The following is a 27,173-nucleotide window of genomic DNA, read 5'->3' as shown; positions in this document are numbered from 1 at the left end:
AGAATGACCATGATGATGCTTTCCTCTCCATCATGTCTCCTGACACCCAGTTGCCTCTACCACTCAGATGATGTCAGGCCCAGTCCCTCAGTGCCCTGCGCAAGGAACAGGACTCATCTTCTGAGAAGGATGGACGCAGCCCCAACAAATGGGACAAGGACCACATCCGGTGGCCCATGAGTGGCGGTCGTGATCTTCAGCAAGCGGCACCAGGCCCTGGCGGGGCGCACCAGGGTCACCCCAACCAAGATAACCGGACCATCAGCCAGATGCTGAGCGAGCGGTGGTACACCCTGGGGCCCAATGAGATGCAGAAATACGACCTGGCCTTCCAGGTGAAGGTGGCCCACTTGAAACAAGGACCGAAAGAAGTCCAGCTCAGAGGCCAAGCCCACAAGCCAGGGGCTAGCAGGAGTGTAACAAGGGCTCGTGGGAGCGGAGCATATCAGAGATGGGCACTGCCACTGCCCCTGGGGTGTCCTCTGAACTCCTGTCAGTTGCAGCCCAAACACTCCAGAGCTCGGATACCAAGGAGCAGCTTCTGTGGGGCAGAACGGCTGCACACGGTCAGGGAACCTGGCTCAGCCTGGCCCAAGCCTTCTCCCACAGCGGGGTACACAGCCTGGACGGCATGGAAATAGACCGTCAGGCACTACAGGAACTGACACAGGTGGTGTCTGGCACTGCATCATACTCTCACCCAAAGCCTTCTACTCAGTATGGAGCTCCAGGCCACTTTGCAGCCCCTGGTGAGGGCCCCTGCTCAGGCTCTGGCGCAACCCTGGCTGCCCTACCACTGCCTCTGCCCCAGAGTTGGGGCCTTGACAGCCTGGTTGGAAGGGGACACCCCAGCCCTGCCTCAACACCTGGGGGTCTCCATAACTACCACAGGCAGGTGGGCAACCCCAAAGATCCCAGGACTCACAGTACCCCCTGAGAACATGGATAATATGTGGGGGTAGCAATGGAGGGCAGGATGGTTATCTTCTCCCAGGTAAAGCCATTTAATCCTTTCAGTTTGGGATGGAGTAAGGCCTGCCTATTTTGTTTTTTTTTTTTTTTTTTTTTTTTTTTTTGAGACCGAGTCTTGCTCTGTCGCCCAGGCTGGAGTGCAGTGGTGCGATCTTGGCTCACTGCAACCTCTTCCCGCCGGGTTCACGCCATTCTCCTGCCTCAGCCTTCCGGGTAGCTAGGATTACAGGTGCACGCTACCACGTCCGGCTAATTTTTGTATTTTTAGTACAGACGGGGCTTCATCATCTTGGCCAGGCTGATTTCGATCTCCTGACATCGTGATCTGCCTGCCTCCCCCTCCCAAAGTGCTGGGATTACAGGTGTGAGCCACCACGCCTGGCCAAGGCCTGCTCCTCTTATCTATACCCCCTACCCCTGCAGCTGTGCCGGGGGAAAGCTGGGCAGTTTCCCTCCTCCGAGCCCCTGTACATACCATGAATTGTGGGACCTTCAGAGCTTTTCACTTTTCGGAAAATAGCTCCTGCTGGGCTACAAGATGGAGTGTGAAGAGGGCCTTGGGCCACAGGGAGGCGCCTGTGGACTAGGGGGAGTTCATGCACCCCTTCTTTCCCCAGAGGGGCTGGACTCAGGTGAGTATGGGGGTGGGGGCTCCTGCACTTCGACACAGGCAGCGGGAGGGTTTTCTCCCCATTCCCTCTGCACTCCCAACTTGAGCTATACTTTTTAAGAAAGTGATTCACCCTGCCTTTGCCCCCTTCCCCAGAACAGAACACGTTGATCATGGGCGATATTTTTCATTGTGCCAAAAAGTTGCCATGACCATCATTAAACCTGTTTAACACCAAATAATAAGGAAAATAAAATAAAAAATTCGGGCATGGTGCAGAAACTCACTCCAAATAAATTACCTATCAAAATATGTAATGGTGGAAATATTCCAAAATTCAATATTTTGGGATTTATACACAAAAGATAAACAAATTAGAGGCCAAGAGGCTGCCGGAAGGGAAAAATGGGGCCTGGAAAGGCCGTTGTGAGGAATGAGCTGGGCCTAAGGAGGCCACTGGCAGGCAGTAGCTGGACCTGCCGAAGAAGCCGAAAGGCAGGAGCTTTGGACTGGGGAGGCCGCAGTGAGGTGAGAGCTAGCTGGGTGTGGAGAGTCCGCTGTGATGCCGAGGCCGAGGCCGGGCCCGTGCAGGCCTTCGAGAGGCAGGAGGCCGGGCCTGCAAAGGCCGACTAGAGATCAAGTTCTGCGCCTGAAGAGGCTGCCAAAAGTCAAAAGCGGGGCCTGGGAAGGCCGCGGAGAGCCATGAGCTGGGCTGGGCCGAAAGAGGCCACTGGGAGGCAGGAGGAGCTGGGCCTGGAGAGGCTGACTCGAGGAAGTTTTCCACCTGGAGAGGCCGCCGAGAGGACGGAGCTGGGCCCGGGGAGGCCGACTTGCTGCTCTTCCAGGCCCAATTCCAGGCCGACTTGACGACGACTTGGGCCTGCAGAGGCCGCCGGGAGGCCCAAGCTGGGCCTAGAGGAGCCCACCGACCGGAGGCCGTTTGGGGCCTGCAGATGCCATCGGAGGGCAGGAGCTGAGCCTGGAGAGGCCACCGTGAGGCCTGAGCTGGGCCTGGGGAGCTTGGCTTAGGGAAGTTGTGGGCCTACCAGGGCCGCTAGGAGCTGGGCAGGAGCTGAGTCCAAAGACGTTGTTGGGACCTGGAGTCGGCCCAGAGTCCGGCCCGGAGATGCAGCCGGGAGGAAGAGCTGGGCCCGGAGAGGACTCCGGGAGGCTGCAAGTGGGTCTGAGAGGCCAACTTGAGGAGGTCTGGCCTCCGCCTCCCGCATGGCCCAGCTGTTCCTCCTGGCTGCATCTCCCGCCTCCCAGCAAACAAGCTCTTTTGGCTCAGCTCCCGCCTGCGTTTGTAGACCCCGAAGTTTCTGCAACCAAGCTCTTCACACCCACATCCCTTCTCCCAGTGACTGAACAGTCCCAGCTCCGGCTGGAGACCGGTGTCTGCAGACCCCGCTGTTGCCTCCCAGGGGAGTCTCCAGGCCCAGCTCTCGCCCCACCGCGACCTCCCGGGCCCAAGTCCCTGCCTACCTCCCAGCAGCCCGCGTGCGACCCTGCTCCTCCCTCACGGTGGCCTGTTGAGGCAGGGGCTCACGCTGACCTCTGTCAGCCTGGGAGGGGCCGGTGTGAGGCAGGGGCTCCCGCTGACCTCTGTCAGCGTGGGAGGGGCCGGTGTGAGGCAAGGGGCTCACACTGACCTCTCTCAGCGTGGGAGGGGCCGGTGTGAGGCAAGGGGCTCATGCTGACCTCTGTCCGCGTGGGAGGGGCCGGTGTGAGGCAAGGGGCTCACGCCTCTGGGCAGGGTGCCAGAGGCATGAGTTGGGCATCAACAGGCCACCGTGAGGGAGGAGCTGGGCCGCACGCGGGCTGCTGGGAGGCAGGCAGGGACTTGGCCCCGGGAGGCCGCCGTGGTGGCAAGAGCTGGGCCTGGAGAGGCCCCTGGGAGGCAAGGGCGGGGCCTGCAGACGCTGTTCTCCAACCAGTGCTAGGCCCGTACAGGCCACCAGGAGGCAGGAAGTGGGCCCTCAGAGCTTGGCTGGAGAAAGTTCGGGGCCTACAAAGGCGGTTGGGAGCTGGGCAGGAGTTGAGCCAAAAGAGCTTGCTTACTTGCTGGGAGGCAGGGCCGGGAGAGGCCGACTTCAGGACAACTTGGGCCTGCGGCGGTCGCCGGGAGGCCCAAGCTTGGCGTGGAGGAGCCCACCGACCGGAGACCATTTGGGGCCTGGAGATGCCATCGGAGGGCAGGAGCTCATCCTGGAGAGGCCACTGTGAGGCCTGACCTGGGCCTGGGGAGCTTGGCTTGAGGAAGCTGTGGGCCGACCAAGGCCGCCAGGAGATGGGTAGGCACTGAGTCCAAAGAGGTTGTTGAGAGGCAGGAGTCGGGCCTGGAGACGCAACCAGGAAGAAGAGCTGGGCCCGGAGAGGATGCCCAGAGGGTGCAAGTGGGTCTGGAGAGGCCGACTTGAGGAGGTTCTGGGCCCGGAGAGGCCACCGGAAGGGAAAAACTGGGCCTGGAAAGGCCGTTGTGAGGAATGAGCCCCATGGGCCTGAAGAGGCCATTGGCAGGCGGGAGCTGGGCCTGCCGAAGCAGCCGAGAGGCAGGAGCTTTGAACTCGGGGGGCCGCAGTGAGGCGACAGCTAGCTGGGCGTGGAGAGTCCGCTGTGAGGCAGAGGCTGGGCCTGTGCAGGCCTTCGGGAGGCAGGAGGCTGGGCCTTGTCGAGGCCTGCAGAGGCCACCGAAAGTCAAAAGTGGGGCTTGGGAAGGCCTCCGGGAGGCATGAGCTGGGCTGGGCCGAAAGAGGCCACTGGGAGGCAGGAGGAGCTGGGCCTGGAGAGGCTGCCGAAAGGCAGGAGCTTCGCCTGAGGATGCCACAGTGAGACACCATCTGGGTCTGGAGGGTCCACTGTGAGGCAGAGGCTGGCCTGTAGAGTCCGACAGTAGACAGAAGTTGGGCAAAAGGCTGATTTGAGGAAGTTTTGGGCTTCAAGAGTCAGCCACGAGGCAGGCACTAGGCCTGGAAATGGCCTCACAGTCATGAGTTGGGCCTAAATGGGCCACTGTGAGGGAGGAGCTGTGCCTGTTGAGGCTGCTGGCAGGCAGGCAGAAATTTGGCCTGGGGCAGCTGCCATGAGGCAAGAGCTGGGCCTGGAAAAAGCCCCTGGGAGGCAAGAGCAGGGCCTGCAGAGGCTGTTCTCAAGTCAAAGCTGGGCCTGTTGATGCCACCGGGAAGCAGAAGGTGGGCCTGGAGAGTTTGACTTGAGGAAGTTTTGGGCCTACATTGGCCGCCATGAGCTGGACAGGAACTGGGCCAAAAAAGGCTGTTGTGAGGCAGCAGTTGTGCCTGTAGACCCAGCCAAGAGGAAGAGGTGGGCCTGGAGAAGCCCCCATGAGGCAGAGGTTGGGCCTGTAGACGCTGACAGGAGGCAGGAGCTGGGCCTGGAGAGGTCAACTTGAGGAGATTTTGGGCCTTCATAGACCACCAGGAGGCAGCAGTTGGGACTAGAGAGTCTGACTTGAGTAAGTTTTGGGCCCGGAGATGACGTCCTGGGACAGGACTTGGGCCTGGAGAGGCCACCGTGAGGCATAAGCTGGATGTAGAGAGGCCAGTGTGAGGCAAGACCTGGGCCTGTCTAGGCTGCTGGGAGACAGGCAGGAATCTGGCCAGGGAAGGTTGCCATGAGACAAAAGTTGGGCCTGGAAAGGCCCTTGTGAAGCATGAGCTTGGCCTAAAGAGGCCACTGGGTGGCAGGAGATGGGTGTGTAGAAGCTGCTGAAAGGTTGGGAGCTTGGCTTGGGGGGTCCACAGTGAGGTAGATGCTGGGCGTGAAGAATCTGCTGTGAGGCAGATGTTGGGACTGTAGAGGCTGACGGGAGGTAGAGGCTGGGCCTGGAGGGGCCACCAAGATGCAGGAGCTGGGCCTGGAGCGGCTGCAAAGAAGCATGAGCTGGGCCTGGTGAGGTCGACTTGAGAAAGTTCAGGGCCTGGAGAGAAGGCTGGGAGGCAGGAGCTGGGTCTAAAGAGGCCATTGTAACGATGGAGCTGTGCCTGTGGAGGCTGTTGTGAGGCAGTAGCCTCATCTGCGGAGACTGCCGTGACGTAGGGTATGGGCCTAAATAGGCCATGGTGAGTCATGAGCTTGGTCTGTAGAGGCTGACTGGAGAAAGTTCTGGGCCTGGAGAGGCTGCCGGGAGGTAGGAGCTGGGCCAAAACATGTAAGCACATTTGCATTTATTAGGCACTTTATTTCCATTATTACACAGTAATATATAATAAAATAATTATAGAACTCACCATAATGTAGAATCAGTGGGCGTGTTAAGCTTGTTTTCCTGCAACTGGATGGTCCCACCTGAACGTGATGGGAGAAAGTGACAGATCAATAGGTATTAGATTCTCATAAGGACAGCGCAACCTAGATCCCTCACATGCACGGTTCACAACAGGGTGCGTTCTCCTATGAGAATCTAATGCTGCTGCTCATCTGAGAGGGCGGAGCTCAGGCGGGAATGTGAGCAAAGGGGAGTGGCTGTAAATACAGACGAAGCTTCCCTCACTCCCTCACTCGACACCGCTCACCTCCTGCTGTGTGGCTCCTTGCGGCTCCATGGCTCAGGGGTTGGGGACCCCTGCTCAAGTGCATCCAAAGCGACCCTTCCCAAAACAGTCTTCAAAGTGGTCAAGGGCAGCAACCACTTAGCTCCCAAGGCATGTGCCTCAGCTGGCATTTCGTCACAATCAACAGTAAGTGGTAGCTTGAGTCACTGTGAGGTCACCTACTGGAAATCACCAGCATCCCATTTCCCACTGGCAAAGAGCTCAGCACTGCCCCCTGGGAAACCAAACCTATGCCCAAATCCCATCTGTGTGGGTTTACCTCCTGGGACCCTTCCTAACATATTAGTCAGAGTCCAATCAGGAAGCATAAACCACTCAAAAGTTTAAAGTGGTAAAATTTAATATAGAGAATTATTCATTATAACAGGTGAACAGCATAATGAGAGATTGGCTAGCACAAAGTAAAGAGAACTCTAGAGAATATGGGACTAGCCCAGGCCGGGCATGGTGGCTCATGCCTGAAATTCCAGCAATTTGAGAAGCTAATGCAGGAGGATTGCTTAAGGCCAGGAGCTAGAGACCAGTCTGGACAACACAGTGAGACCCTGTCTCTATCCAAAAGAAGAAAAAAGTTAGCTGGGAGTGGTGGTGCACACTTGTTGTCCCAGCTACTCGGAATGCTGAAATTTGAGCCTGGGAGGTCAAGGCTGCAGTGAGGCATGATTATGCCACTACAGTCCAGCCTGGTGACAGAGCAAGACCCTGTCTCAAAGAACAAAACAACAACAACCATTTACAGACAGAAAAGAAATAGAGCTAATAAGCTGAGGAAAGATGTTGAAATGTGACAAGTAAAGTAATATGAGGTCTTTTGTCTATTTAAAATAATCAAACAAAAAATGACTCACTAAATTATAATACCCTGCGCTGGCAAAGGTGCAGTGAAATGGGCACTCTCTTATACTATGAGGGGTGTTTAAATTGTGTATAAGCCTTCCAGGGGAAAGCCTGTCAATTTTTTAAAATAATGGAGACAGGGTCTCACCATACTGCCATACTGCCTCCTCCAACTCTTGGCCTCAAGCAATCCTCCTCTCTTAGCCTCCCAAAGTGCTAAGATTATAGCTGGGAGGCACCCAAAACCCTGTCAATTTACATCAAGGGTAATGAGAATGTCCATTCACCATGACTCACAGTAATCTTACTTCTGGGGAGACAATTCAATCTAAACAAAAGGTCATCTGTACACACACAGTAAAAATCTGGGAGTAACTGAAGACAGAGTTGGTAAGTGAAATAAGAAACAGTTCTAAGAAATTAAACTATGGTATCCATAGGCACCTGGTAAAAGGTCAGTTGATGTTAGCTGCTACTTTTTTGTTGTTTTGAGACAGGGTCTCACTCTGTCACCCAGGCTGGAGTGCAGAGGCCTGATCATGACTCACTGCAGTCTCAGCCTCCCTGGGCTCAAGTGATCCTCCCACCTCAGCCTCCCAAGTAGCTGAGACTACAGGAACATGCCACCACACTAGGCTAATTCATGTATTTTTCTGTAGGGATGGTGACTCCCCCTTTGTTTCCAAGGCCTATCGCAAACTCTTGGCCTCAAGCCATCCTCCTGCCTCAGCCTCCCAAAGTGTTGCAATTACCAGTGTGAGCCACCACACCTGGCCAGCTGCTACTTTTATCAATATTATTATTATTCCACTCAATTAAAAATTATTATTTTCAAGCCTATGCAACAGTATGTATCCTACAGCATAATTGTAAAAACATATACAGTCGTCGTCCCTCAGTATACAGAATTAGTTCCAGCCCCCCATCTCTGCATATACCAAATTTCATGCTTACTCATGTTTCGCTGTCACCCCTCTGGAATCCACGTATACAAAAATTCCAAATATTAGTTGGGCATAGTGGCAAGCACCTGTAGTCTCAGCCACGTGGGAGGTTGAGGTAGGAGGATCGCTTCAGCCTGGAAGGTTGAGGCTGCAGTCAGCTGCGATAGCACTACTACACTCCAGCCTTGGACAACAGAGGGAGACCCTGTCTCCGAAAAAAAATAAATAAATAAAACAGGTTAGAAATTGTAATCTAACCCTAACCCTAACCCTAACCCCTTAACCCTAACCCTAACCCTACACTAACCCTAACCCCAACCCTAACCACTAACACTAACCACTAACTCCTAACCCCTACCCTAACCCCTAACCCCTAACCCAAACCCGAAACCCTAACCCTAACCCCAACCCCAAACCGAACCCGAACCCTACACCTAAACCCTAACCCTAACCCCTAACCCCTAACCCTAACCCCTAACCCCTAACCCTAACCCTACCCTAACCCTAACCCTACCCTAACCCTAACCCCTAACCCGAACCCGAACCCGAACCCTGACCCTACCCTGACCCTGACCCTGACCCGGACCCGAACCCTCACCCTCATCCTAACCCCTAACCCTCACCCTAACCCTAACCCCTAACCCGAACCCGAACCCGAACCCTGACCCTACCCTGACCCTGACCCTAACCCTGACCCTAACCCTCACCCTAACCTAACCCTGACCCTGACCCTAACCCTCACCCTCACCCTAACCTAACCCTAACCCTGACCCTGACCCTAACTCTGACCTTGACCCTGACCCTAACCCTGACCCTAACCCTGACCCTGACCCTAACCCTAACCCGATTGCCTTGGTTTTCTTCTAGGGTTTTTATGGTTTTGGGTTTTACATTTAAGTCTTTAACCCATCTTGACATAATTTTTGCATAAGGTGTGAGAAAGAGGTCTAGTTTCTGTTTTCTGCATATGGCTAGCCAGTTTTCCCAGCACCATTTATTAAATAGGGAATCCTTTCCCCATTGCTTGTTTTTGTCAGGTTTGTCAAAGATCAGATGGTTGTAGATGTGTGGTATTATTCCTGAGGCCTCTGTTCTGTTCCATTGTTCTATATTTCTGTTTTGGTACCAGTACCATGATCTTTTGGTTACTGTAGCCTTGTAGTATAGGTTGAAGTAGTGTGATGCCTCCAGCTTTGTTCTTTTGGCCTCGGGTAGTCTTGGCTATACGGGCTCTTTTTTTGGTTCTATATGAAATTTAAAGTAGTTTTTTCTAATTCTTTGAAGACAGTCACTGGAAGTTTGATGGGAATAGCATTTAATCTATAAATTAGTTTGAGCAGTATGGCCATTTTCAATATATTGATTCTTCCTATCCATGAGTATGAAATGGTTTTCCATTGTTTTGTGTCCTCTCTTATTTCCTTGAACAGTGGTTTGTAGCTCTACTTGAAGAGGTCCTTCACATCCCTTGTAAGTTGTATTCCTAGGTATTTTATTCTCTTTGTAGCAGTTGTGAATGGGAGTTCACTCATGACTTGGCTGTCTATTGTTGGTGTATATGAATGCTTGTGATTTTTGCACATTGATTTTGTATCCTGAGACTTTGCTGAAGTTGCTTATCAGCTTAAGGAGTTTTTGGGCTGAGACGATGGGGTTTTCTAAATATACAGTCATGTCATCTGCAAACAGAGATAATTTGACTTCCTCTCTTCCTCTTTGAATATGCTTTATTTCTTTCTCTGATTGCCCTTGCCAGAACTTCCAGTACTATGTTAAATAGGAGTGGTGGGAGAAGGCATCCTCGTCTTGTGCCAGTTTTCAAAGGGAATGCTTCCCAGCTTTGGTCCAAATTCAGTATGATATTGGCTGTGGATTTGTCATAAATAGCTCTTATTATTTTGAGATACGTTCCATCAATACCTAGTTTATGGAGAGTTTTTAGCATGAAGGGATGTTGAATAATGTTGAGTAACTGAACACCAACATGGCTTCATCTCCAACAGTGAAATTGCTCATATGAAGGTCACCAGTAAGCTCAAAAGGTCCCATCTGCCTTCATTATTTGACCTCTCGGCAACTTTTAAAGTATCAGATCATGCTCTATGATCAAGACATTTTCTTTTCTCACTTCTTGATGACACCACATAAAACTAGTTTTCCTTCTTCTTCACAAACAAACTTTTTGGGTTTCTTTTTTTGTTTCTCACCCTGTCACCCAGGAAATACATCCAAAATGATAGACTTGAATAGGAATAGTAATTAAAAGTCCAAGACCTCAGATCTGTCGGTAGACTCAAGCCTGGCATAGGTCACTTGCTAGCTGGGAGTCTAGGCAAGATATTTTATTTTTCTAATTCTGTTTCCCCATGAGCAAAATGTGGGCACTATAGTTATCAGTTGGTAAGGAGTTCGACATCTCTGTAACTCTTAATATAAAATATTGGACTGATGATATCGTTTGGCTCTGTTTCCCCACCCAAATCTCATATAGAATTTTAATCCCCACCCTAACCCTAACAGTCATAACCCTATGCTATCCCTAACCTAACTGAAAATGATGAGCCTAACAGTTGAGTGAATAAATGATGATTGATCCTAAAGGAATTAAGTAAATAATTCATTAGAGAATTATTAAAGAATTAAGAATTAATATTCCACAAATACTCACTGTGTCTCAATGGTGCTCCTTGATGCTCCTAGGCTTTGGTTAACCACCCCCGCTTAACCTTTGCAACCACCCCATGGCAGGTCCTAGCACCATCCCCATTTTACAGGTGAGAGGTTTGAGAACATGCCTAGGGTCACACAACTGGGCAGTATCAGGCCTAAATATGAGCAGGCACAGGTGGTGTCAGGAGAGACGCTGATGTCATAACAGTATAAGGAAAAGAAGGAGCAGCAGTGAGCACGGTGTGATGGCCAAACATGCCATGGGCTGACCCCACGTGGATCCAGCCCCACAGCTGGCCAGGATACACTTTCCCTGTCCTTACATGAAGTTTTCACTTCATCATGGGAAGAGCACAGAGCGCAGGGAGAGTGTTCAAACAGCACTGGTACGTACTAGGAACTAAAGATGTTGGCTACCACTGACTCACTGAAAAGCAATCAGACAAAATACTAGAAATAAACCACAGGGACAGCTGGCTTTCTCTTTAGGTGTCAGGCCTGCATGTGTTTCCTTCGAAGTCTGTCCCCTCATTCTGCAAAAGCTCATTCCACCGAGAGAGGGAGCGGGAGCCCAGCCGAGCCCCTGTGCGGACAGCGGGGATGGCACTCGGTGCACGGTGCCCTGGAGTCCGGAGCGAGTGCTCGGGGAGGCAGAGAGCGCTCGGCGTGGGCGGCACCCGCAGGCACTGCCTCCCCAGGCTGCCCCCATCCCCAGGCCCGCGCGGTGCCGGCGGGGCCATTTGCGCAGCCGCCCGCACACGTCCCGCCGGGCGGGCCCTTGCTCCACCCGGACAAAGCGCCCAGGGCCATCCTGAGTCCCTGCAGGGTCAGGGCCTGCGGAATCGCGCGGCCTTTGCCCCACAAAACCACTGTGTGGCGGAAGAGCGCTTCGGCCGCGTCGCCTCGAAACTGGACCCGCACATCTGAGCCTGCGTTTCCGTTTCCCCGAGAGACCCCGGGCTCCCTCCCCCAAGGACAGGAACGCAACGCACTGGCAGAGCTCGCTGATTGGATGGGGGAGAGAAGTGGGCGGAGTGAGCACTAGGAGATCCTGTCATTGGATAAGAAAGAGAAGTGGGCAGGGTGGGCACTGGTAGAGTCTCTACTGGTTGGATAGGAGCGAGAAGCGGGCGGGGCTAGCACTGAGATCATGCAATTGGACGGGCATGAAGTAGGTGGGGCGAGCACTGAGGAGACCCTGCCAATTGGACGAGAGAAGTGGGCGGAGTAAGCATTGGTAGAGCCTGCTGATTGGGCAAGAGACAGGAGTGGTCGGAGCAAGGACAGCGGAGAAGGCTGCTATTGGATGTTAGGGAGAAGAGGGCGGAACAAGAAGGTGGCGAGCTCTGCAGATTGGACAGGAGAGATAAGCAGGAGGAGCAAGCAATGAATGGAGCCAGCGGTGAAAAGAGCCCTGATAATTAGACAGGGGAGAGCAGTGGAACCAGAATTCGGGTTACGGTCACGGTGACAGCCAGAAAGGAAATTCCAGCACGGATGCCAACCGCACCAACCCAAAACTATGACCCGAGTCCTAACCCACCCTAACCCGGCCAAAACCGAACACCAAACCCTGACTAAATGCGAAACGCTGACCCGGACCTGGATCCTGACCCTGACCCTGAAGGGGGACATAGAGGAAAGAGATTGAGAGGTTTGCACATTCAGTGACATACATTTTCTTCGTTAGTCGATGTTAGAAAGCAAAGGCTTTTATCTCGAGAAATTTCTGACCTAAAGAATGATGTACAATAAACTGTATTCAACCATTGATCAACATTTTCTAACAAGGTGGAATGAAAATATAAAGTGTGGGGATTGCTACTAGTCCTAATACACTAATCTGTGGTTAGGAAGGTTTATTTTTTTCCCTCCAAACCTAAGCAGTACATGTCTTAAATTACCTTCTAAAATGTACGACTCTTGGAGCCTCAGACGGGCTGGCGTTAGTCAACACTCCACGGCTGTTTGTTGGATGAGTGGACAACAGCATGGCCGAGAGGTCCTGGTGCAAAAAGTCTTCGGCTGCCTCAGTTTGAATCCTGCTTCTGCCATCGACCAGCCGTGTGATTCTGTCAAAGTATTTTAACCTCTCTGGGCCTTAGTTTCCCCATCTGTAACTTGAGGGCCTACCTCAAATGGGTTCCTGGTGAAGAGTAACAAGACTATATCCGGAGTAGGTTTCAGTTGCCTTTTCCTCCGTCTTTCCACCCTCCCCTCCTACCCTTCCAAATCTTTTTTTTTTTTTTTTGACAGGGTCTCCCTCTGTTGCCCAGGCTGGAGTGCAGTGGCGTGATCTCGGCTCACTGCAATCCCCACTTTCCAGGCTCAAGCGATCCTCCTCCTCCTACCTCAGCCTCCTGAATACCTGGGGCTACAGGTGTGTGCCACCACGCTAGGCTAATTGTCATTGTGTGTGTTTAGAGGCGTGGTTTATCCATGTTGACCAGGCTGGTCTCGAACTCCAGGCCTCAAGCAATTCTCCCACCTCGACCTCCAAAAGTGCTAGGACTTACAGGCGTGAGCCACCGCCCCCACCCCCTTCAAATCTATTAAAAGGTGAGAGTCTCGCCAAGGCAATGAGATCGCAATATGACGTTTCCATTTACTTTGGATTATATGTCATTATAAATATTAACAAATAAGACTTAAAAAGGACACCTTCGGGTAGGTCAGACCAAAATACAAAACTTGTCTGTGGGACTGCAGTTTGAGGACAGTGTCTGCAACAGTGTCTGCAGCCGTCACATGGCAGCAAAACGGGGTTAAGCAGTGCACGAGAGTCTGCGTCGACGACAGCCAGAGTCCATGCATCGGGAGGTTCACTCGGTTTGCGAAGGAACAACGGGCACGGCATGCACGGCCCGGGCTCGGCGGGCGGACGGGCCGGGGCGCAGTTCCCCGCGCTCGCCACTAGAGGTCAGGAGGTGACCGCTTCGGGGCTGGAAGACGGGCCCGTCGGGGATTGGCGCAGGCGGCGGGCGGGGCGGCGGGCGGGGCGGCGGGCGGGGCGGGGCTGGAGGCAGCGCCTGGTTACTGACACCTGGAATGACTTTTTTTTTTTTTTTTTTTTTTTTTTGGCATCAGATTTCCTGTCTTTGTGGGGATGATGGACCCGAGTAAAGATGCCCATTCGGGGTCAAAGGCAGAGCCGCTTCTGCAGCTTCTCAAAGCGTTTTTTGTTTTTTTTTTTCTGAGACGGAGTCTTGCTCTGTCGCCCAGGCTGGAGTGCAGTGGCGCGATCTTGGCTCACTGCAGCCTTCACCTCCCAGGTTCAAGCGATTCTCGTGCCTCAGCCTCCCCGAGTAGCTGGGACTACAGGCGTGCGCCACCACGCCCGGCTAATTTTTGTATTTTTAGTAGAGACGGGGTTTCGTCCTGTTGGCCAGGCGGGTTTCGAACTCCCGACCTCAGGTGATCCGCCAGCCTCGGCCTCCCAAAGTGCTGGGATTACAGGCGTGAGCCATCGTGCCCGGCCTCAAAACGCTTTAACAGAAAGACAATCTGCACGGGATCTAGAAGGGTGCTGAGATCCTAGGAAAGGAAGGTTTCCAAACTTCCTGGGGAGTTCCTGCCCGAGTGCCCGTGCTGCCCCTGGGCTGGCTGGCCAGTAAGCCTGCCTCCCAGCCTGACTGTCCCCATCTTTCGGTCCCAGCCCCATTTGCACAGCCTGGGCAGTAGAGAGCCCTGGACTGGGGGGCTGGAGTTCTGGGTTCTTGTCCCAGCTGTGCCCCTTCAGGCCACTTATTCCCCATGTGCCTAATAAGGAAGTCATGGTAGGTGGGGGATACAGCCTCTTCTCGCTTTGCCATTCACTTCTGTGTCTTCAGAGAGGCTGTCAAATCTCCTCTCTGAATGAGACCCCCAAAAAAGCAAAGCTAAGAAGATACCCAAAGCTTAACTAGACACCAGGCCTTTTAGAAATAGACCACCTCTTACCTTAGGCCCCCAGAGGGTGCCCATTCTGTGTGGAGAAAAGAGGAGCCCTTGCCTCAGCCCCCAGAGGCTAGGGTGGGGTGGCTGAGTTTGGGGGCCAGGTTAGACACCTCTGGGGAAGCCTGAAGTAGCACGGATGGTTTCAAAGCCAGCGGATGAGGTGGCAGGACAGTGACAAGACCCCAGGTCTCCATCATGCACCTGAGCTTACTGAGCCTTCACCTGGTGTCTCTGCTGAGTCTCCGACAGATCAGGAGGGAAGGGACTGGGGGTACTGACCCCCAGAGAGAGAAAGTGGCAGTCAGAGGACCTGGGTTTGAGTCCTGGTTCACCCCTTCCTGGCTGTGTGGGCTTGGCAAACTACTCAGACTCTGGGAACCTGTTTCACCTGCAAGATGGGGATGAGAATCAAACCCACCTTGCAGGGCTGTGAACATGCGTTCAGACCAGTGCATGCAAAAACCTTCACATAAAAACCCTTCCTAAAGATGGGGAAACAAGTCTCCATGAGCAGCAGGTAGCCAGGGACTGTGTAGGGGCTGGGGTCCTGTTTTCCCTGCAACCTGGGAAAGGCCTGATGTGTGGGGCTGGAAGGCCCTGGGCAGGTCACCTGACCTCTCTGGGCCTCTGTTTCCATCACACACTGATGGGCTGAGCACACTGGGACTCTGGCTGTGCAACTCCTTGGCTCTGCATTTGTTCACCCAGCGTTCCTGAGGGGCCCTTGGTAGGCAGAGAAAGTTTGTGGGCTTCAGGCATGGGCCCCAAGATTCAGATACTCTCAAGCCTCCTGGGGAGTCTGACTCAGGGGAGCAGACAGGCCCACCAGCCAGGGTGATTCTTGCTCAGCTCCTGGAGGGTGGAGCTGGCCCCATAGGCCTCCCCAGAGACACGGCCCTGGACTGCCACTGATTACTCCCAAAAGGGACATCTGTGGCGGTAGCGGGACCAAGATGCCACGAGCAAGCACCCAGAGGCCCCCAGAGTGAGCCAGGGAGTGGAGGGGAGGGGAAAGGGCAGAGTCAGGACGTGTAGGAATGCTTGCTTTTTTTCCAAGCACAAGGGACCCTTTTCTCCACCGCAGCTGACCTGATGCTTATGCCGGGAAGGAGGAGGGGCGGGCTCCGTCCTTGAGGTCCCTCAGGAGTAGAAAGAGATCAGAATGGGAGACTTGGGTCTGAGGTCTGAACTTGAGCCTACACCAGTTTCTCCATGGTGTTTCCATCACGTCCCCCACCTCCTGCCTCAAGCCTCACACCTTCCTAACAAACCCTCCCCTGGAGAGGAGACCCCGGGTCCACAGCACCCCGGCCCCATTGGCTTTCTCTCTCCAGGCCGTTTTAGACCACTCCCACTGCCTGGACTGCTTTTAGAAGCCCCCACTCACCCTCCAAGGCCTTACGGAAGCACTGCCTCCTCCAGGAAGCCTTCCCTGACCTCCCGGCAGAGTCAGCAGAGCCCACGGTACTTGCAGACTGGTCAAGCTGGTCTTGGTATTTCTCACCCCAGTTGGAATGGTTTGTTCCGGCTTCCTGACTAGATGGGAACTCCCTGAGGGCAGGCCCTGTGTCTCATTCACCCCCAGGGCTTGTGGAATCATTGAGTGAAGCATGTGCCAATTTACCCGTCATCAGGAGCCTCCGGGAACTCTGGCAGACTTTCGGCCGGCAAGCCCACTTCTTCCATCTGCCCAGCAGCGAAGGAGATGAGGGATGCAGTCAGGCTTTCTTGGGCTGGAGCAGCCAGTCTTCAAGGTCCCATCCTCCACCTGTCTGTCTGCTCACCACCTCCCTCCTCTGTTCCCACTGTCCGCCAAGGCGCCCCCACACTCCTGTCCTCTCAGCCAGGGCTGGCCTCTAGAAGGGTCTTTGCTCCCAGATGGGCGTGTCCCCTTCCCCTGGGCAAGTGCTGAGGTCTCTTTCCACCACTGGCCTCTTGGGCCCCAGAGGGCTGAGAGCCCCCCACCCCAGCTCCTTGCCCTCCCCGTCCCAGAGTGGCTGAGCCCTCCACGTCCTCCGAGCAGGGACTGCAGTGGCTCTGTGTCCAAGCAGGGGTTCTGGATCTCCCCCAGTGTGGGGGCCACAGGCCTTGGTGGCTGCTGGGGAAGCCCGGGGCCGGACGTGCTGGGCGCAGGTGGCAGCAGGGGTAGCAGTGGCGGGTGGGCGTCAGTCGCTGAGCACGGCCCCTGGGAGCTCGCTGGTGAGTGTGTGCCAGCGCTCGATGCGCTTGTCCTTGTTCTTCAGGCAGTCAAACCAGTGCTTCAGGCGCTCCCCCTTGGCGTGGATGCCCAGAACCACACCACCTGCAGGAGGACAGGAGGGGCAGCTGGGGCACAGGGACCCCCAACTCCCAGGCGTGGGGCCCATGCCCCCTCCCAGGTTCTGTGCTCGAAGGCCAGCCTCTCCCACTGCCCACTGGGTTCTGAGCATGAACAGGACCTGACCTCCATGCCACACTCTGGCCCCGTCAGGGCCCAGCCATCCTGTCTCTCTTCCACCAGGGCAGGGATAGGGGCAGGGTGCAGAGGCAGCATCAGGGGTCAAGGAATGGGGGCCTGAAGAGGGGAGAAAGGGCCGGGCAGCCCCACTATGCGCAGCCACCAGGCCCACTGGGAATTTGGGGCCTCTAGGGCTCAGAGTCCAGCCCGAGGCACTGCCCATCATTGTCTCTTGTCTGTGCTCCACCACAGAGTGCTGTGTGACCCTCCCAGAACTCCTTCCGTCTCTGGGCCTGTCTCTTCCTGGGGCACAAGGGTCAGGCTGGAGAAGGTCTGACCTAGGGGCAGGTGGTCCGTGGCTCCAGCTTTCCCCATGGACCAGGAAAGAGGGGCTGTGGCCTGATCCAGGACAGGCACACAGTGAGACGGTGTTCCCACTATGCCCCCTTACCAATGAAATCGTTGGATTTTCCAATGTCGTAATCCCAAACGGTGACCTCCAGGGACTTCTTGGCCAGGTCCCCATGCTTGATCTCGTAACAGAACTCCTGCTGGCAAGAAGGGAGTGTTAGGGCTGATGCCACGAGGCCTGGGCCTCGGCCGGGGGCCAGGAGGGGTATGAGGTGTAGGGAAAGAGGAGGGACGGGGGTGATCAGTGCTCAGAGTGGATGATGGGTGGATGCTCACATGTCTCGCCCACTTCCCCCTGAGCGCAGGACCTGCACTCCAGCCAGAGGCTGCAGAAACGGCACCAACAGCTGGAGAGTGAGAGCCGGACCCTGGCTGCCAAGATGGCTGCCCTCGCCTCCAAGGCCCATGGTGTGGCCGCCTCCCCGGCCATCCTGGAAGAGACCCAGAAGCACCTCCAGAGGTGGGGTCTGTCCTCCCACCCACCTGTGTGTCACTCCTCCATGTGAATTTAAGGTCCCACAAGATGGCACCCACAGGACCGGGGTGTCCAGACCTCCTCCCTTATGAGTAGAGTCATTCTGGCATGGGAGGGTCGGAGACCCCATTATGCTTCCTTAGCAGGACCCCCACAGTGCGGTCAGGCGAGTCATCTAGGCCATGAGGTGGGGCCCTGGCGCCCTTCCACTGCCTCCCTTTGTCAGATGGGGCTTTGCTCTATTCCCTGGTCTTGTTCTTCACGGGCCCTGGCTTGGCCAAGGAGAGAACCAGGAGCCTTGTGCTCACTCTGTTCCCACCCTCTCCAATCTCTTCCTCCTCCTCCTAGGCTGGAGCTTCTGCAGGGGCATCTGGCCATCCGGGGCCTGCAGCTGCAGGCCTCAGTGGAGCTGCACCAGTTCTGCCACCTGAGCAACATGGAGCTCTCTTGGGTAGCCGAGCACATGCCCCATGGCAGCCCCACCAGCTATACCGAGTGCTTGAATGGTGCCCAGAGCCTTCACCGCAAGCACAAGGTAATAGCCCTCTTCTTCCTACAGGATTACCGACATCCGCTTCCCAGACCTTAGAAACCCTCTGCCCCTACTCAGGTGTCCTGGCCTCTAAGCCCTCACCCCTGGGTATCCCAATTTCCAAATCTCTGCCCCAGCTATTTTGACCCTGGGGGTCTTGCCATGATTGGGGCCTGGAGCCACATTCATGGCTCTGCTCCGGACGCCCCTGGGTTAAGAGCAGCAGCCTCTCAAGCCACTCTGTGGCAGGAGCTCCAGGTGGAGGTAAAAGCTCACCAGGGGCAGGTGCAACGGGTGCTGAGTTCTGGGCGGAGCCTAGCAGCCTCAGGGCACCCCCAAGCCCAACACATCGTGGAGCAGTGCCAGGAGCTGGAAGGCCACTGGGCAGAGCTGGAGAGGGCATGTGAAGCGCGGGCCCAGTGTCTGCAGCAGGCTGTCACTTTCCAGCAGGTAGGATGCAGAGAGGTGGGGGTGGGGGAAGAGGCAGAAGTCAGGGCTCCTTGAGGGGCCACCTGTGGGACTCTCAGGGAGGCGGATCAGTGGTGGGGCTCTGGGCTGGGAGCTGATGGGTGCCCCTATGGGCACAGAAGCCCCTTTGATGCTGGAGAGCAGGGGCAGATGTCTCCAGGGCTGACGGAGGGTCCTGTCTGAGATCCTCCAGGTGAGTTGGCCCCACTCTTGGCAGTACTTTCTGGATGTGTCAGAGCTGGAGGGCTGGGTGGAGGAGAAGCGGCCGCTGGTGAGCAGTCGGGACTATGGCAGAGACGAGGCAGCCACCCTCAGGCTCATTAACAAGCACCAGGTACCACGTCCTGAGCCTCCCCTGCAGTGTGGTCTGGGTGATCATGGACCACGGGGAGAGGGCTGTCACCCTCCCTCTCTCAGAGGCACGGAGCCCTGCTCTTGCTTCCTGGAGACACAGACAGCCCCATCCCCACTGCCCACCCAGATCCCACAGTGCCCCTTCTTCCAAGGCAACCTGGGCACTGTGATGTACACGCTTTCTCCCTTCATCTTCTTACTAGTCTTGCCTCTCCCTGTGGCCTTGGGGTTTCTCCGCCTCCTCTTGCTTCCTCTCTACCCCACCCCTGGCACTTTTCTCCTCTGTCAAGGTCACCTGCCCAGCCCGCTCCACGTCTCCCACAGGTGTCTTCCTCCCAGGCTTTACCCGTCATCCTCTGAGTTAACCCAATGCCCATCATGAAGCCGACCTCCTCCCACAAACATCCCCTGGCTGAAGGGAGGGAGGTCTCGAAGTCCCCTTCCTCACTCCTGAATTCGGACTCCCAGAACCACACAAGCTTCAAAGCCTGGAGCCCACGGCAGTCCCGGTTCCTGCTGTCACTGAACTGTCCTCCTGTCTGGGCATGTTTCCTGCACAGCCCCAGTTCCAGTGTGTTCTGCGACAGGACCTTCAGAGAAGGTCTTTCTAAAGGCCTGTAGCCTTGGCCTCACGGAGCACCCATCTCCCGGCTATACTGGGCAGCTTGTTTAACTCTGCCTCTCTCTTACACACGGATGTTGGGGTCCAGTCTAATGCCTCCTGTGCCCTCCCTTCCTTGGCCCAGATTAGCCAGCATTCACCTTTCCCTGCTAAATAATGAGCCCTCAGTGGGCACAGACCAGGTGTTCACTTTATGGAACAATAAGTACTTACTCCATCAGTAATGGGTAGATGGATGCTGGGTGGGTGGATGAATGAGTTGAGGTAGATGGATGGGCGTGTGAGTGGTGGGTGAATGGATGGGGATTGGTGACTGGATGGGTGGGGGACGGACAGGTGGGTGGATGAGTCACCCAGGCTGAGCCTGGCATGGGTCGTCATGCATCATAGGCTCTACAGGAGGAACTAGCCATTTACTGGAGCTCCATGGAGGAGCTTGACCAGACGGCCCAAACCCTCACTGGCCCCGAAGTCCCTGAGCAGCCGCGTGTGGTGTGGGAGAGGCTCCGGGAGCAGCTGCGGGCACTGCAGGAGTTGGCGGCCACACGGTGAGGACACCATAACCCCTCTCATCAGTGGGTACAGGAGGCCTAGTCAGAGCTGACTGTTCCCATGCCATGGCCCAAAGTCAATCAGAACCCATGACCCCAGGCTGTAGAGATGCATTGGGAGAAGGGTGTGTGTTGCTCACCTCTTTCCATAAATTCTTCAGTGAGGCCCCACAACTCCCTGCAGTCCATCTCCCCACGTCCACACCCTCCTCTGCCCCTACACCTGCACTGCTGTGTCTACTGCTCCCTGAATCGTGAGCCGCAGGCTTGGACAGAGACCATGAGTAACCCCAGTTTTCAGACTGGCCCCTCTGGCTGGCCCGACTGGCCCCCAGGGGGGTGGGCAACTCACTTCTGGGGATCCACGGACTGTCACCACAGGGACCAGGAACTGGAGGGGACCCTGAGGCTGCACGAGTTCCTGAGGGAGGCCGAGGACCTGCAGGGCTGGCTGGCAAGCCAGAAGCAGGCAGCCAAAGGAGGGGAGAGCCTGGGGGAGGACCCCGAGCACGCCCTGGTGAGAAGAGGGCCAGGGTCAAGGAGGGTGCCCTGGGGAAGAGCCTATGGGGTGGGGAAGCTGGCTCTGGCGGGGCGGAGGAAGAAGGTGGCAGCAGAGCGGTGAGCCCTGGCTGAGGTGGGGCCTCCTGAGTGGAGCGGGCAGACGCCGTGGCTGTCCAAGCCCACATCACCCAGTTGGGCACTGAGGTGCCTCAATTCCCAGGCTGCTTGACGCCTAACCAGCCAGGGGCTACCCTGTCACCCACTCCCCTCTTCTCAGCACCTCTGCACCAAGTTTGCAAAGTTTCAGCACCAAGTGGAGATGGGCAGCCAGCGGGTGGCCGCCTGCCAGCTGCTGGCAGAGAGCCTGCTAGAGCGTGGGCACAGTGCTGGCCCCATGGTCCGTCAGAGGCAGTAGGATCTGCAGTGAGTGCCCAGCGGGCCAGGCCAGCATGGGGTTTGGGGGAAGGAGTTGGGCAGGCAGGGCCCAGAGTGGTAAGAAGGGATGGCATGCTGTGAGGGCCACGCTGGCCCTGGCTGCCCACAGGGCTCTACAGGGGGCCTAGCTGCAGAGAAGCTGAGCCCGCCACAGGCTCTGGTCTGTGAAGGGAGGTGAGGCTGGGTGTGCAGGTCAGAGTCCTGCTCCCAGGATTGAGAGCAGGAGCTGTGGGAAGATGGTGGGGCCAGATATCAGGGCCTTCCCCTGAGCTACCCCAGCTCCTGTGCTCACTCGGGACAGCCCATGCCTCGTGTGGTTCCTAGCTGTCCACTTGGCTGATTTGGATCCACTCCCAGCCTGTGAGCTTTGAGGCAAGGTCATGACTTGCTCATAACCCCTAGCCCAGAGCCTGGCCTGGCAGAAGCCTTAGGAGCTCAGCCAGTTGCAGAGTTAGCAAGGAACGGAGAGATGTGGCCTCTGCCCACAAAGCGTCTGTGATCATAACCTGGGTGACGCACTATGAGTCAAAGCACAGGATGTAAGGAGTATCACAGCACAGATACCATGCAGTGCCGAGCATTACAGCAGCAAAGCACTGAATTCATGGTAAAGCTAGAAGACAGGCTCCCAGGAAGAAGGTGCGTAGGCAGGGCCACAGGCGGGAGAGGTTTTAAGAAGGAGGAGCTTTGGGCAAGTCCCGATATAACTCAGAGAGGAGCAGGCTGACCAGACCTAGCAGGAGGGAGGAATGAGACGGCCCGGCAGCTGATCCCCGGCTGGTCTTCCACACGCCGTGGGCAGGGCCGCCTGGTCGGAGCTGTGGGAGCTGACCCAGGCCCGAGGCCACGCGCTCCGAGACGCCGAGACCACCCTCAGAGTTCACAGAGATCTCTTGGAAGTCCTCACCCAGGTCCAGGTGTGAGCCGGAGGGGTGGCTAGAAGTGGATACACTCCAGGCTCAGTGCCCACCCTCCATCCCTCATCTCCTCGGCATTCTCCCTTCCTCAGGAGAAAGCCACGAGCCTCCCCAGCAATGTGGCACGGGACCTGCGTGGGCTGGAGGCCCAGCTGAGAAGCCACCAGGGGCTGGAGCGAGAACTCGTGGGCACCAAGCGGCAGGTGAGCCCAGCTGGCTGCCTCTCCGACCCAGGCCCCTGCAGCCCCCTCAGGCTGGCCCGCCTGTTCCTCTAGATTTTCCACTCTTCCCTCAGAGCCTCCCATGGGCCTACTGTGCATGGCAGGAAGTGGCCCAAGGGGGCCAGAGTTCCCAGGCGAGGGATACATCTGCGAGATAATCAGGAGGACATGACCCTTGCCTCCCTGTTCCCTGCCCCTCCCGCAGCTGCAGGAACTGCTGGAGACTGCAGGCAGGGTGCAGAAGCTGTGTCCGGGTCCTCAGGCCCATGCAGTGCAGCAGAGGCAGCAAGCTGTGACGCAGGCGTGGGCAGTGCTGCAGCGATGCATGGAGCAGCGCAGGGCCCAGCTGGAGCGGGCACGCCTCCTGGCCCGCTTCCGCACGGCGGTGAGGGCTCCTGCCCCTTGGGTGGCGTGTGTGTGCATGTGTGTGTGCTGCACCATGCATGGGCATGCACGCATGAGGCCCTCCAGCTCCGGAGGGAGAAGAAGCATGGACTCGGGTGGGAGAGCACGAGCACACAGGATGTCAGTCTGGCTGCTCAGGGGCTGAGCACATGGGCGTAGCAGTGTCACCTTAGGGTCTGGGTCAGTGCCAGCAAGGTGAGTGGCAGGGCAGTCATGCAGCGTCCCAGCCAGGGCTGGGAGTAAGAACTGCCCAGGAAAGCTCATAACTGGGGACCCAGATGTTAGACAGTGACCTCTGGATCAGTCAGTATCTATTTAATGTCTGTCTTCGGCTCCCTGCTGAAGCCACGGGTGGAGAGAGGAGGGCAATATAGAAGCTATGGACAGTGGAACTGCTGCCCTCATGGAGCCCTGCTTCCTGGGGAGATGAGCCCGAAACCCAGAGAATCAGACTGGGACAGTAGGTCCTGGCCACGGGATGTCCCCGGTATCCCACTGTCCTGGGACCTGGCAGACCAGGAGGCCCAAACTGACACTGCAAAAAGGCTTGAGTTTAGGGACCTAACTGCTGATTTGCTAGCAGTGTGAGCTTGAGCAAGGCACTTAACCCTGGGTTTGTCATGCACTTAGAGTTTACAAGACTCTTTGTGCCATTTACCCTTCCTTCCTCCGTGCAATGAGATATTTGGACAAGGGCCTGAAGTCCCTCCAGCACCAATCTTGTATAGTTGTACCCAAATCAGCAGAAGACTGTAAGGGTTAAATTAGTAATTCAGAGAACAAGGAGAGCAGTGCAATGTCAAATACCAGGGAAGGCTTTGCCAGGCGAAGGCGGCCAAGGGGCCTTTGAAGAGCAGGTGAACTTTCTTTCCCCATCAAGCAGTCTTGATGGGGCTGATCTTGCTAGCCGCCAGTCCTCTCATGGCCTCATCCAGGTGAGCTCTGTAGAGATGGGAAGGCAGGAGGAACAAAGGGCAGAGATGTGTCGTGGTGAGGGTCTGGCTCATGTAGGGGGTTCGTGGTTCTGGGAGGATCGGGTTGGATGAGAACGGAGAAACCAAGTGACAAAGGGCCACACGTGCCTCACCCGAAGCCCTGACCCAGGTCGGCTTGGGCTGTGTGAGTGGACTCAGGTGGGCTGCAGTTGCCTCAGCACCTGGTTTCCTGCTGCCCAGCCCAGCCCTCACCCGGCTCTCCCTCCGTGTCCCCGGGATCAGGTGCGTGACTATGCCTCCTGGGCAGCCCGCATGCGCCAGGACCTGCAGGTGGAGGGGAGTTTGCAAGAGCCTAGCAGCGGCCCGCTGAAGCTCAGTGCCCACCAGTGGCTCCGGGCGGAGCTGGAGGCCTGGGAGAAGCTGTGGCAGCAGGCCACCCAGCTGGGCCAGCAGGCACTTCTTGCTGCAGGGACACCCACCAAGGAGGTGGGCCCCCTCCCCTGGTGCCCCCACATACCCTAGCTGACCAAGCTTGTGCCTGGCCACTTGGTGCCCCGTCCTACTGTGCCACGCTGGCCTCTCCTCAGGAGCTTCCCTCAGGATCCTGTCCTCACCTCACCCACACCACCCTCCCCAGCTGAGGCTCCTCATGTGTCCATCCCCAGGTCCAGGAAGAGCTTCGAGCCCTGCAGGACCAGCGGGACCAGGTGTATCAGGCCTGGGCACGGAAGCAAGAGAGGCTGCAGGCTGAGCAGCAGGAGCAGCTCTTCCTCAGAGAGTGCGGCCACCTGGAGGAGATCCTCGCGCCCCAGGAGGCAGGTCCCCTCCCGCCCTCACACTCCGCTCAGCCTCCTGCTCCTCCTTTCCATTCCCCTCTCTGCTCAGTCCCTTTCCTCCCGCCTCTCTGGCTTTTTCTCTAATATGAGGCAGCTGTGCACAAGTCCTTCCAGGTGGCCATGGTGAAGTGCTGAGGCCCCTGAGCGTCCACTGACATCCCCAGCCCCTATCCCAGACTGAGCCCCGAGGAAGTTGGCCAGAGGCTGGTCATGCTCCCCACATGGTGCAGAGGTTGAGGTGTCGCAGCCTCCCAACCTGGACTCCCACTCCTCACAGCTCCATGCCAAGCTCAGTGGGCACTCCTAAGGCCCTGCCATACCCAGAGTGCCCATGGGCACAGACTGCAGCTGGAGGGGCTGGCTGGCTGGAAGGCTTGGTGGCCTCTTTGACTTTTCTGTGGATCCAGGTCTCCCTGAAAACCAGTGCCTTGGGGAGCTCGGTGGAAGAGGTAGAGCAGTTGATTCGCAAGCAGGAGGTCTTCCTGAAGGTTCTGACTGCCCAGGACAAGAAGGTAATGGAGTCAGGAGGCCTGGGCGTGGTCAGAATGTGGTGGTCGGGAGAGAGTCCTGAAGGGGGTCACAGGGCGCTTGGTGCGTTCCTGGAGGCAGTGCTGATGAGCCTGCGAGGCTGGGGGCCTGGCTGGGGTTGACTGAGCAAGTTGTATGTGTGGCTCAAGAAGAGGGCCCAGGGGGAGATGGGCCACACTGCAGAGACCCACACGGGGCATTCGGCTCTGTCCACACCGTGTGGTCCTTGGGGAGCAGACTGGTCTGGCTTGTGGCTGGGAGGATCAGACACCCCTCAGCCATATGGGGCTGAGGTAAGGGCTCCGGGGCCCTCAAAGAAAGGACTGTGAGCCCTGCAGGCCAGGCCCTGCCCCAGCCCAGGGTGGGAGAGCAGCAGCTGTGCCCCTGCCCCACAGGAGGCAGCCCTGCGTGAGCGGCTGAAGACGCTCCGGCGCCCCCGGGTGCGGGACCGGCTTCCCATCCTGCTGCAGCGCCGGGTGAGAGTGAAGGAGCTGGCGGAGAGCCGGGGACACGCCCTGCATGCCTCCCTGCTGATGGCCAGCTTCACCCAGGCCGCAACCCAGGTCAGAGGGCACCCCCAGCCCAGGGCCTTCCACTGGAACCACACTCGACAGTTTTCAGCCGCCTTCACACCGCAACACTGTGAGGCGGAAACAGGTTCGGGGGTGGATGGCTTTCCCAGAGGCTGTGCTGGAGCCCAGAACATGGGATCTAAGCTCCTAAGCCTCGGGACCCCACCAGTGTCCCGAGCTCTAGCAGCGCCAGGGCAAGAGAGGTGGGGAAGGGATCAGAGCAGCCCAGGGCCCCAGGAGTAGGGGCCACACCTCCAAAACGAGAGCCCACCCAAGGCCCTGCCCGGCTGCCTCCTGCAGCAACCTTCCGGAGCTGGAACCTTCAGGGCTCATTTACCAGGTGCTGCCCGCCCCACCCCTGAGGCCAGCCTCCTGGGAATGGCTGGGGGCTAGGCCTGTGGCGTCTGGGGCCTGAGGCTGCAGAACATTGCAGCATTCATGTCCCACCCCCACCAGGCTGAGGACTGGATCCAGGTGTGGGCCCAGCAGCTGAAGGAGCCAATCCCTCCTGGGGACCTGAGAGATAAGCTGAAGCCCCTGCTGAAACACCAGGCCTTTGAGGCTGAAGTCCAGGCCCATGAGGAGGTCATGACCTCTGTTGCCAAGGTAACAACCGGGCCCTCAGCCCCATGCCTGCCCCAAAGTGTGGCCCAGGGGCCATGTCAGTCTTAGGAGGAAGTGCAGCAGGCAAGATGTCCTGTGTCCCCTCTCTCCCTCCAGAAGGGAGAGGCTCTCCTGGCACAGAGTCACCCTCGAGCCGGAGAGGTCTCCCAGCGGCTGCAGGGCCTGCGGAAGCACTGGGAGGACCTGAGGCAGGCAATGGCCCTCAGGGGCCAGGAGCTGGAGGACAGGCGGAACTTCCTGGAGTTCCTGCAGAGAGTGGACCTTGCAGAGGCCTGGATCCAGGAGAAGGTGTAGCCCCAGCTGGGTGGGGGCTGAGAGATGGGGGGAGGAGCCCTCCCTTGACAGGAGGGATCCCCAGCAGCAGGTGCCAGGAGCCTGGGCTGGTGCTCAGAGCGCTCCCTCCCCACCCTCCGCCTTCACAGGAGATGAAGATGAATGTTGGTGACCTGGGCCAGGACCTGGAGCACTGCCTGCAGCTCCGACGGCGGCTCTGCGAGTTCCGAGGAAACTCGGCCGGGGTAAGGGGGCCTTGCTGGGTAGAGGTTGGCCATGCATCCGGCACTGAAAATCCAACTGAGAGCAGGGAAAGAGTGTGGGCTGTAGAGAAGGGCGTGGGCGCCATGCCTGCTCCTCCTACGCCCTCGGGCAGGCTCCCTCCTCTCACCCGCCTTCACTCCTTCCTCTTTAGAATGGGGGTAGAACCCACCTCAGAGGTAAGAGAGCACGTGTGTAGTGGCAGGTACGTGAGTCTCTAGCTGTGATAAAACTGCATAGACCTATCCCCCACTGCCCCGCACAGATGCGTACTTGCA

The 27,173-nt window shown here is 56.9% G+C and overlaps 2 protein-coding genes and 2 pseudogenes across 2 annotated transcripts in view; 1 reads left to right on the top strand and 3 right to left on the bottom strand.

The window, feature by feature from the left end:
• Positions 1-1,042: 1,042 nt before the first annotated feature.
• Positions 1,043-2,962, bottom strand: LOC129144424 (putative uncharacterized protein FLJ44672; annotated as a pseudogene).
• Positions 2,963-3,158: 196 nt separating this feature from the next.
• Positions 3,159-4,158, bottom strand: LOC129144421 (mediator of RNA polymerase II transcription subunit 29-like). The gene is made up of 2 exons (XM_054686996.2): positions 3,354-4,158; positions 3,159-3,299 (listed from the first exon to the last, which is right to left on the bottom strand). The coding sequence occupies exons 1-2, from the start codon at positions 4,091-4,093 to the stop codon at positions 3,188-3,190; spliced, it is 852 nt and encodes a 283-aa protein (XP_054542971.2). The 5' UTR covers positions 4,094-4,158; the 3' UTR covers positions 3,159-3,187.
• A 231-nt stretch (positions 4,159-4,389) lies between these two features.
• On the bottom strand, positions 4,390-6,469 carry LOC112207434 (uncharacterized; annotated as a pseudogene).
• Positions 6,470-17,765: 11,296 nt separating this feature from the next.
• Positions 17,766-27,173, top strand: part of LOC107972867 (spectrin beta chain, non-erythrocytic 5-like) — a 25,968-nt gene continuing 16,560 nt past the window's right edge. Inside the window, 17 exon segments of the mRNA XM_054686586.2 lie at positions 17,766-17,845; positions 18,209-18,395; positions 18,471-18,842; positions 19,078-19,194; positions 20,227-20,384; positions 20,769-20,904; positions 21,166-21,311; positions 22,126-22,240; positions 22,333-22,443; positions 22,667-22,846; positions 24,084-24,287; positions 24,467-24,616; positions 25,045-25,149; positions 25,561-25,728; positions 26,194-26,343; positions 26,458-26,649; positions 26,784-26,879. Of these exon segments, the coding sequence (XP_054542561.2) occupies positions 17,766-17,845; positions 18,209-18,395; positions 18,471-18,842; positions 19,078-19,194; positions 20,227-20,384; positions 20,769-20,904; positions 21,166-21,311; positions 22,126-22,240; positions 22,333-22,443; positions 22,667-22,846; positions 24,084-24,287; positions 24,467-24,616; positions 25,045-25,149; positions 25,561-25,728; positions 26,194-26,343; positions 26,458-26,649; positions 26,784-26,879 (2,667 nt within the window).

Source organism: Pan troglodytes, chromosome 5, assembly GCF_028858775.2.
Source record: "Pan troglodytes isolate AG18354 chromosome 5, NHGRI_mPanTro3-v2.0_pri, whole genome shotgun sequence".
In the NCBI taxonomy this organism is placed as follows: Eukaryota; Metazoa; Chordata; class Mammalia; order Primates; family Hominidae; genus Pan; species Pan troglodytes.
Note: the sequence above shows the minus strand (reverse complement) of the source record. Positions and strands in the feature narration are given on the sequence as shown.

Coding starts and splice junctions, on each gene's coding strand:
- LOC129144421 (XM_054686996.2), bottom strand. CDS start 4,093: ATGGCCTCTTCAGGCCCATGGGGCTCATTCCTCACAACGGCCTTTCCA. Junction 3,300..3,353: donor CGGTGGCCTGTTGATGCCCA/ACTCATGCCTCT, acceptor CCTCACACCGGC/CCCTCCCACGCGGACAGAGG.